This window comes from Coregonus clupeaformis, chromosome 20 (genome assembly GCF_020615455.1).
Source record: "Coregonus clupeaformis isolate EN_2021a chromosome 20, ASM2061545v1, whole genome shotgun sequence".
Classification (NCBI taxonomy): Eukaryota; Metazoa; Chordata; class Actinopteri; order Salmoniformes; family Salmonidae; genus Coregonus; species Coregonus clupeaformis.
In genome coordinates, this window is record NC_059211.1 from 2,326,360 (window position 1) to 2,337,465 (window position 11,106).

Consider the following 11,106-nt stretch of genomic DNA (forward strand, 5'->3'; position numbering starts at 1 on the left):
ATTCTAATAATTATCAGGTTAGTTACAACTGGGGTTGGAGTGAAACCCTACAGGAACTTTTTAGCTTTTCAGGAACTGGGTTGGAGAGCCCTGATAGTGTTTCTCGTCTGGATGCATACGGTCAGGACGATTCCTTGTCTGGGTGCATCAATAGTCTAGTGGCTTCCTCACCTACAAGGCCAGCAGATGGACAGAAAAAAAAATAAGGCCAAAGTAGAAATGCTTCCATATTATCCCATGTTTTATTCAGTTTCCTGGGATTCAAGACAAAAACTCAAGCATGAGGTCAGATTCTGTTTGCCACACACTTCTTTATCCATCTTAACCAGAGCAGCAATGAGGGCCCAACATACATACACAGGCACTCAAACAGTATACTATTGTAAAGAAGTCAGTCTTTGATATTTATCAAAAGTAGGCACTTTTGAAGTAGACCACTGTTTTTACTGGATGGTGTTTTGTAATACCATTGGATCCTCTTGCATAAGGTGTTATGTTCACACAGTGCAGACAGACAGTTAATAGAACTGGGTAATAAGACTATTTTGGTTGGAGCTCGACTACTTTAAAAAGACACCAATCAGAGGCTAATGTTCGTTCATGCGTACAAGCAATATGACAGGTGATGGATAGGACTGTCACGACTGATATTGCATCAAATGCAGTGGAGTTTACTGCCCATTTGTTGATGTAGCCTTGTTGGAAGATAATGCTTTATATAGAATGACTTAGCTCGGTCATTACGGAGAGGGGAACAATTGTGCATACTGTCATTAGTAGATGCAACCAATTTATCTAACCAGATTGACTATCAATGCTCAAAGTTTCATTATGTGTTGAGAGAAATTGCTCACTCTTACTGTACAGATATCTTAGTAAAGGTTGAATATAGGGCCATGGAAGGGAATGCTGTAACAATTGAGGGCTGGAAGGAATTTGTTTGCAGACGTATTCAGTGCAAATTATGCTACATCTGAAGTTCTCTTTAGAGAACATATTTAGAGAAGACGTCATATTTAGTTGATGCAAGACCACAGTTGTCAAGATTGTGGTCAACTTAAATGCCTTTTTACATTACCATTTAGCTTAAACACAGGTCTGAAAAAAATCAGTTCTCCAGTAAGTGACATGTTCTGAACCATGTCAGCATCTCAGTCCAATCAAGGTCCATCATGAATTATTCATCTGTTTTTAATAAATCAGCTATAGTTGAATTGCACACAGTGAGATGAGGTGACAGGCAGCAGTTACGTCCTAAAAGTCTGGTCGTAGCCCCTCTTTAATAAAAAAAAAACACGTCATGGCCGAAATGGCACCCTATTCCCTATATAACGCACTAGTAGTACACTATATAGGGAATAGGGTGCCATGTTATGTTGCCTGCCCTACATAAAGGTCGCATCAGGGTTTGGTCCCACAACGTTGCTGCCTGGGGCCACCAACACTACCAGATGACCTACGCTCTCTTTCTGTACCCAGACAGCGCCCTCTTCAGGTGGGCTTCAGTGAGCTCCATGGTCCCCTGGGCAGGCCGGCTGCTGGAGGGTGAAGCAACAGGTGCAGTCTCTTTACAACAAGAATCTGATTAGTTAGTTTCTCCCCTCCCTCCAGGGTGGGTTAACATGGCGTCACACACTGTAGGTAAGACGACTACTACCGCCATCATCACCTCTTCTGCTCCCAGATCTCAGCCATGTTCAAGTCCAGCTTTTCAAGTGTCCTCAGTGACTGAACGTTCTCAGTGTAAAATGCCACATCCACCGCCACCAGCCTGGAGTGGGGTGAGAGAAAGGGGAGTCATTATGTGGGGGGATCAGAAGTGCTTTCAAGTCATCATCATTCAACAAGTCCATTGAAATTGTAAGGTACATTGTCCTTTAGTGACAAGGAGCTGTTTTATCAGACACATTAAGCCTAGTTCTGGACAGAAATCACTTTCATTGGAGATTCTCCATTGAGCATGCATTTTAGTTCAAGAGTAGGTTTAAATCTGTCGTAAATAAACTCAGCAAAAAAAGAAACGTCCTCTCACTGTCAACTGGTTTTATTTTCAGCAAACTTAACATGTGTAAATATTTGTATGAACATAAGATTCAACAACTGAGACAAACTGAACAGACATGTGACTAACAGAAATTGAATAATGTGTCCCTGAACAAAGGAGGGGGTCAAAATCAAAAGTAACAGTCAGTATCTGGTGTGGCCACCAGCTGCATTAAGTACTGCAGTGCATCTCCTCATGGACTGCACCAGATTTGCCAGTTCTTGCTGTGAGATATTACCCCACTCTTCCACCAAGGCACCTGCATCTTCCTGGACATTTCTGGGGGGAATGGCCCTAGCCCTCACCCTCCGATCTAACGGGTCCCAGACGTGCTCAATAGGATTGAGATCCGGGCTCTTCGCTGGCCATGGCAGAACACTGACATTCCTGTCTTGCAGGAAATCACGCACAGAACGAGCAGTATGGCTGGTGTCATTGTCATGCTGGAGGGTCATGTCAGGATGAGCCTGCAGGAAGGGTACCACATGAGGGAGGAGGATGTCTTCCCTGTAACACACAGCGTTGAGATTGCCTGCAATGACAACAAACTCAGTCCGATGATGCTGTGACACACCGCCCCAGACCATAACGGACCCTCCACCTCGATTCCACTCCAGAGTACAGGCTTCGGTGTAACGCTCATTCCTTCGACGATAAACGCAAAGCCGACCATCACCCCTGGTGAGACAAAACTGCGACTCGTCAGTGAAGAGCACTTTTTGCCAGTCCTGTCTGGTCCAGCGACAGTGGGTTTGTGCCCATAGGCGACGTTGTTGCCGGTGATGTCTGGTGAGGATCTGCCTTACAACAGACCTACAAGCCCTCAGTCCAGCCTCTCTCAGCCTATTGCGGACAGTCTAAGCACTGATGGAGGGATTGTGCATTCCTGGTGTAACTCGGGCAGTTGTTGTTGCCATCCTGTACCTGTCCCGCAGGTGTGATGTTCAGATGTACCGATCCTGTGCAGGTGTTGTTACACGTGGTCTGCCATTGCAAGGACGATCAGCTGTCCGTCCTGTCTCCCTGTAGCGCTGTCTTAGGCGTCTCACAGTACGGACATTGCAACTTATTGCTCTGGCCACGTCCTCATGCCTCCTTGCAGCATGCCTAAGGCACGTTCACGCAGATGAGCAGGGACCCTGGGCATCTTTCTTTTGGTGTTTTTCAGAGCCAGTAGAAATGCCTCTTTAGTGTCCTAAGTTTTCATAACTGTGACCTTAATTGCCTACCGTCTGTAAGCTGTTAGTGTCTTAACGTCCCTTCCACAGGTGCATGTTCATTAATTGTTTATGGTTCATTGAACAAGCATGGGAAACAGTGTTTAAACCATTTACAATGAAGATCTGTGAAGTTATTTGGATTTTAACGAATTATCTTTGAAAGACAGGGTCCTGAAAAAGGGACGTTTCTTTTTTTGTTTGTTTATTACTCTATTTTTGGTATGGTCAATCAAAATCATCAAGCAGAGATAATATAACTGTAGGACAATTTTTTGGGCAATATTACAGAAATGTTGTTTTATTTCAAAAACCACAGAACAAGACTTGAGAAACACCCACCCATGTTGAGGTCCACCATCGTGGTGCACCCCGAGTCGGGCCAGCTGCCTCTTAAGGTGCATTTTAAAGCTTGCATTGATCCTCAGGAACAACATCTAGGCCCAGAGAAAAAACACAGACAAGGTTACCCTCAAAACCCAACATATCTAGTCAATGACTACGTTCTAGATCATCTTCACTGTAGTTGCGACTGCAATGAAGACAACCTGGAACGTGCCCAGTATGTTGTAAAAGCGCATTATTTATTCAGCCAAGGAGAATAGCGGTAGAAGTGACTATTTACAGTAGTTACTTAGTACATGGTATTATTCAGAATTACAAATGTGAATAATTAGCAGTAATTTAATAGGATCTCTGTGGTGTTATTGCCATATATTACCTGCGCCTGCTCCTCAGGTAGCAGCTCGTAGAGGGCTTCGTGCATTTTGGCCATTTGTTTACAGACATTCCGAAAGCAGGCCGAAGGCATGGGGGCCTTGACTTCATACTGCAGGAGACAAAGTAGATATTCACATTATATGTTGATGCACTGATTGACATTGGCTACAGCACATTTTTTAAGTGGTATTGTAGGTTAGACAGGGAGAGTTTGAGAGGTTTGGAACTGTATAACTCACCTTAGATAGCACCTTCTCAAACAAGCTGTCCATGATTGCCACCAGTTTAGCGGAGATCTCCGCTATGTGATCGTTGTAGTCCTGGACAAAATAGAAGAAAAAAATCTTAAATTCAAAAGGCCTACACATGGTGTCACTCATGGCTTACAAGTGAATCTCCGAACTAAAGTTCCATCCTCATGCATGCAGGTCTGTGCAGGTCTGTGCTCACCTTAGTGATGTGGTCAAAGTGTCTGAGGACACTGTACTGCTTGGGCGTCAGCTTGGTCTCAAAGTGGGCCCTGATGACGGGAATGTAGTGAACCACCAGCTGAAGACAGCGAGAGGCCAGGGCTGAGGACAGACACACGCTATGGTTATTTCTACACAGAACTATACTAAAATGTAGAGGTCACCCCTCTGGGTTGGAGGTAACACTGTAGTGGGGCAAAGCCTACGGTTTATAGCATAGCACTGGGTTGTGTTCAGTAGGGGCGCACAATTTAAAATGCTTTGAAATGGAAAATGAAATTGCGCTTGTCTTATTGGACACACCCAAGTAGTACATACCAGAGTATGTGAGCGGAGTTGAGCGGTTGGAAATCACGCTCATGGAGCAGTGCTTGCGCCCCGCTCCGGCGTTCCAAGTCCTTTCCAACCGCTCTACTAAAAACCGCTCCCGCTCACAGATAAAACTGCCGCTCCTAATTCGCTCCATTCATTAAAATCACAATTTAACCAACACCCATCTATTTTACCATTTGGTTTTGAAGTATTGAAACCAAACCATATGATTTGAATGAAAAGTATTTGAATAAACATGAAAAGGTGAATCTAAGAAGCGCTCATCATTTCAAATAGGCTACATGTTATATTAAACATCATATAAACACTAAATGGGTCAGGAGTCAGACTGGGAGCCTAAGAAGGAACGAAAATAAATTATTTATATTATTAGTGCCTTTGAATTTATTTTTAGAAGCACACGTTTGGACATTCTGTGGCTTCAGGCTCATGCGATGGTGCCTGGAGAGCAGGCCAGTAGCAGAGAATATCCTCCATGATTGAAGAGCCACTGGGGATGCCAGGCTGGGCAGAGATGCAGAGTTGTTTTTTTAATTTTTATATAGGTAGGCCTAAAAAAAGGTTTAGGCAAAATAACCCAATCAAAACATAGGAATATGTCAGCCCTATTTGGAGAAAATCAATTATGGCCTATTGTATAGATAATAGGAAAAAAATGAGATCAGATTTTTAGTTTAGAAATACTTTGCTACAATGACACTTAGTTATCTACCCACCTCGTTCGTTTCTTTTAGCATGTGCATGTAGTAAGTGCACCATCATGCTTTCAGGATACTTATCTTTTCAGATTCCATAATGATTATTTAGTTGTGGACACTACATCACTGCACTCCCTCTCTTGCTCTTGGTCCTCATCTTTGTAAGTCACCTTGATTTATCACCTGTGTGTTTTATCAGTTTCTTTATGAAAATATTTAGCAATCTCCATGACAGTATCTAAAGCAAGGTGCTATAGACAGCAGCACACAAGTAGACTACAAATGCATGCTGGGCCGGGCATGCCCTGAGCTGGTGAAGGGAGCGCTACTGGAGCGGCGAGAAGGCCGACGCTCCAGCCTTCAGGAATCTCACGCCGCGCTCCAGTCAAATTGGGCCCGCTCCCGCTCCGCTCACATACTCTGGAACATACCCAGGTTTTTAGTGGTGATGGTCTTGAGTCCCACCACTTGTAGTGCTCCTGCCCCCAGGACCAGCTGGCAGCTCCGCGAGTTGAAGTGCTGTCAAAGGAGAGAGAGAGACAGAGGGTCAGGGACCATTCAATACAACATGATTGCAGTTTCTTAGTGGGATGCTTGCCAGGTAAATCTAGCCAACTCTCAGACCATCATTCTAGACTGTTGCCACACAGGGGGTGGTGCGGTGTGTTCTTACCTTGAGTAGGTCAGAGAGGCGGGTGAGCATGTCTGTGGCGATGGAGGGGATGTCGTTGACACACTGACAGTACTCCAGGAAGATCCGGATCAGTAGTAACACCGTCCTGATGGGGAGGACACAGAGGTCACGAGTCAATAAGGGTATTTTTATAAGCATTTTTGCTACATGCCTTCCGTTTTGAATGTGGGAGTGGAAAGGAGCATTTATCATAGTTAGTCAATCAAAACTCACCCAACAACAGCATATTTCTGGCCATCAATGTGCAAATAATCACTTGGTTTCCTTTCTTCTGTGCCTGGTGTTGAGGAGACAGAAAACAAACTCAGTCAGTCTGGGGACAGACAAATATTTTTTGAGGACTATGAAGCAGAACAGCAGAAATACTTTGAAAACAGCTACTGCAGCATTTTTCTAACCCCAACTGTGCTCATACTTGACTTTTGTAAATGTAATGCTCGCACTGTAGAGCCCTGCAAATTGACCACCCGCCAACGTGGCTGGTGAAAGACATTCTTACCTGCCAATATCTAAATCTACCCGCATTTGGCGGGTGGCGGGTGTTCATTTTATGCTCAAATGGTATATGTTACCTTGGGGTTTGCGTTCGGGTAATGTGATCCTGCCATCTGCTATGGAGTTAACCAGGTCCTGGAATTCTGCAGGAACCTCTGCCTGCTTCCACCGCTCATTGTCCAGCAGCAGGCTGGAGAGAACCCACACACACACACAGTTAGGAAAGACTGTTTTCAAGTTCCTGAAGTATTGCACCTCTATTCCCTATTAAGAAGTATGTGTCTGTGTGTCTCTGTGTGTGCGTGTCTCGGTGTGCGTGTCTCGGTGTGCGTGTCTCGGTGTGCGTGTCTCGGTGTGCGTGTCTCTGTGTACTCTCCAGTCTAATACCTGAGCTTGGTCTTGCGCTCCTCGTGGAAGCGGTGGACAAAGCGGTTGGCCTGGCTCTGTAGCGCCCCCCTTAGGGACACACTGCGTCTGCAGCACAGCTCCTCCGTGTCCCTCACAAAGCCTTCCACCGCCTGGGACAGAAACACAAACTCTGCCGAGCTCAGCCGCTCCAGGGAGCCATCCTGACGGAGAGAGAAAGAAGGGATTATTCAAGGTTACAAACAGGAAATACTACTAGCAGGGTTGGACTTATTCCCATTGTACTTTGTCAATTCAGAACATCAATGGAAATTCAAACCCTGTCTGTACAGTCACACATAAGCCAGCTGAGAGTGCATTGGTCATGCTGCATGTTGTTTATCCGGTCATGGCGTACGTTAAGCTAGCTAGCTACCTTGGCTCTGGCCATGAGGACTTTGACACAGCGGTCGTGGCTGACGTCTGAGGCGGTGTAGAGCAGCTCCTGGATGTTATTGGCCACGCGGCCCAGCTCCAGGTCACTGGGCATCATGTCCTCACTGGACCTGCAGCCGGACAGACAACAGAAATACAATTACTAGAATGACACTTTTTAGTCATTCTATTTCTATTGTACAGAATACAGATGGCACTTAGGAAGGGGCACTCGGTGTCCCAACCTTCAAACATATATACACTCATTGGGCAGTTTATTCGGTACAGGCATCTAGTACCAGGTCGGTCGGTCGGTCGTCCTAGAGAGACTCACCTTTCCACAGAGGGGTCATATTAGTGTGTAACCCAAACGGTTCGGATGCTACAGACAGAAGTCGGCAGATCGGCAGAACCGACTTTAGACGAGTCCCGTGACGCTTGTGTGGGTCGTAGAGCAAAACTGAGTTTGTGAGTCTTTATATAGAGGGGTCATAATAGTTTGTTGGCCAAACCATTCGGATGCTACAGATGTTTTTGTGAGAAGACCGATTTTCGGGATGTCTCCTGGTCTATCAAACACTGCTGTAGCTCGGCCACCTTCCACCGCTGATGAGGAAGGCCGACATCGGAGGATGCGGTGGATATCTCTAGCTTTAGACAGATTTTTATGGGGCTTTTTGTTATTATGCCAACTTGATTTCTAGGGGTTAACCATGGCAAAATGCATAGAATTGCAGGAAATTAGCTTTAAAAACAGCAAATATTTCACTCAGCTCCATGGAGAAATGTGTAGAATTTCAGGAAATTGGCTTACCTTAAAAAAATTCTCTACACCACCAAAATGGGGGCCTCTAAAACGTTGCCTCGCCAACGGCCCGACTGCGCCCACTGCCACACCCCCTGCCACGCCCACCACCTAAGCCCCTTTTGGATTCAGAAAAACCCTGTATTCTGTTGTTGGCGTACGCTCACACCATTCATAAACAGAAAAGCTGCTTTTTAACATAAATAAAACATTTTGGAAGGAAAACTATTGCGCATATTGTAATTAATTATAGGTCATATTTCATAGAAATCTGGAAACACTGGACAGTTACTTTGATTTCCTGAGAGTATACAGATGTGAAAAGGATTCAAAACATGCTGTACATTGCCTTGCCAACCCAAACTTTACTTTGGTGGAAAAATAACCAGGCCAGCACAGTATAGCCTGACTCAGTAGTGTTCAAAATGTGAGTGTTTGTGGTTGGTAAAGGTGGTGAGACTCACGAGATGCCGACGCCCCCTCCTGGCTGGAAAGCGTGTTCCCTGCTGGAGGACGACTCGGTGGTCCCTGAGGCGGAGTCACTACCACAACCATCCATACGTGACTGGGCCTGTCTGGGCCCCACGGAGGAGCTCTCCACCTGGCCTCCGCTTGCCCCCAGGTGCAGCTGGGCATCATTGAGAGCGTCGCTGATGAACAGGCCCTCGTGGGTGAGGTAGGCCAGTTCTGCTTCCCCCTGGTTGAGAAGGGTCCCTGGGGCCTCGGTTAGGGCCCCCGCTGCAGCCCGCTCCAGCAGACGGCTCTTCTGGTTGCTGTCCAGCGCCTCCAGCACCACGTTCCTCACCACACTCAGCGTCGCCTGCGGGGGCACAGCATGAGGATATACGGTTAACTTTTAGGGCAGAGGAACTAACTACCAGGGTTGGGGTCACATCCATTTAAATTCCAGTTAATTCAGAAAGTAAACCTAATTTCAATTCCAAATTGAAATTTCCCTAATTGAAAAGCATTGGAATTTCAGTGTACTTCTTGAATTGACTGGAATTGAAATTGACCCCAACCTTGCTAACTACACCAGATACATTTAAGGCACAGATCATCAACATAGAGTCCTACAAATGTATTAATAATGTACTACAATGGGGCAGTAAAGTAATGCACTTTATACAGCTGGTTTACACACCAACCAAAAACGGCAAAGTAAAAATTAGTAGACATTGGCAAAATAACTGATGCTAAAGTGTTATTCTATTCTTCTATGCTAATTTATATAGCAAGGCATCCTAACCCTTTCATTTTCTTTACCTCTTAATAAACTTTCTTCAAGTCTTTTATTCAGCAAGAGGATAATTCCATAAATCCCATTTTGATTAAATCTAACCGACTGGGATTGTGTTTTAATAAAGTATTATCCTCACCTTGATCCTCTTCAGTAAGAGAATGAAGTTCTCAAAGACGGACTTCAGCAGCTCAAACCACTGGGGGAAGGTCATCAGACGCATCTGGTCTGCCAGCCTGACCAACCAGAAGCAGAGAGCAGGGTCGTATTCATTAGTGCAACCATATTAAAACGTTTTGCAACAGAAGATGTTTTGCAACTGTCTCTTTAAAAAAAATCTAGAAACAATTATTTCACCTTAAATTCCTATTACTAACAACTCAAATAAGAACTTTCAATAATTTTTCTCTTCTCCCAACTTCATGTTTATTTTAAATTAAATAACATAGCCCTACCAGGAGGGTCATACCAGCAATGCCATATTAGAATGGTAATTTGCATAGCATTTTTACTCATGCGAACATTATTAAAAAAATTACTTTAGGTCTGCTTCAATGGCTTTTATAGGTAGGTAAGCATTGTTAAATGAGGACTGATGTCAAATTTTTACAAATTATGGTAATTTTGTATGTTAAATTACATTCAAATGTATGCGTTTTCAGTCCATGTCACTCAAGAGTTCTTACATTTCAAAATGATGCAGGTTTTTCCACCATGTTTCCCACATGTTCAGACTATATATGACAAAGTGCCGTTTTTTTTTTATTACTATTATAGGCATTATTTTATAGGCGACTTTAAGTCTGAATATTGATTAATTGACCCCATGGGTCATGAAATGTGGTTTAACCAATTTAGGTTCCCTAATAGTGTTGTCAACAATTCAAAACAAACTTTTCACCAAAATAAGTATTTTCAATTTAAAAAAGAAATGTACCCTATTCTTAGTCAAACAATGTGCCTATGCAAAGCCCTCACTCACTCAGAAACGTATTCCAGTGTCTGCCTGAATTTGGTACAGGACATGCAGGTTGAAATATCAAAATTAACTCTACTATATTAATTTGGGGACAGGTCGAAAAACATGAAACATTCATGGAGCTTGCTGTTGCAAGCCAATTTGTCCTGGGATATAAACATTGTGTTGTTATTTTACCTGAAATGCACAGGGTCCTATTATTCTGGATCTTTGTAGAATTTCACACAAAATCGTGTGTTCTCTACTTCATCAATTAACCCACAGATAAAAGGGGAAACCTAGTTAGTTTCTAGTAATCTCTCCTCCTTCAGTTGTCTTCTTCTGTGGACTTTATATGGCAGTTAGCAACCAACTGACTGGAGTGTTGACATCAGTTAATCTTTAAAATCACCCACGTGGGTATATGCTCCTAAAAACCAATGAGGAGATGGAGAGGCGGGACTTGCAGCGCCTCAAGCATCAACATTTAGCGTCTGGCTACGCAAACGCTCGTTGACTCATGCAAGCAGTTTGGATGAAATGATTGACTAACATGTATGTGTACATTTATTTTACAACGCTCTGAGAAAAACGAACTACGTTTCCCCTTTTTATCTGTGGATTAATTGTCAGAGTAGAGAACACCTGATTT

The 11,106-nt window shown here is 44.0% G+C and overlaps 1 protein-coding gene across 1 annotated transcript; it reads right to left on the reverse strand.

Moving 5' to 3' along the window:
• Positions 1-291: 291 nt before the first annotated feature.
• Positions 292-9,782, reverse strand: LOC121533180 (vacuolar protein sorting-associated protein 54; the record flags this gene model as incomplete). The annotated part of the gene is made up of 13 exons (XM_045205230.1): positions 292-1,771; positions 3,604-3,698; positions 3,983-4,090; positions 4,221-4,301; positions 4,432-4,553; positions 5,914-6,001; positions 6,156-6,261; positions 6,390-6,453; positions 6,749-6,861; positions 7,059-7,240; positions 7,453-7,582; positions 8,721-9,076; positions 9,636-9,782. Coding segments are annotated over 13 exons (1,698 nt in total), but the record flags the coding sequence as incomplete, so codon positions are not given.
• Positions 9,783-11,106: the final 1,324 nt, after the last annotated feature.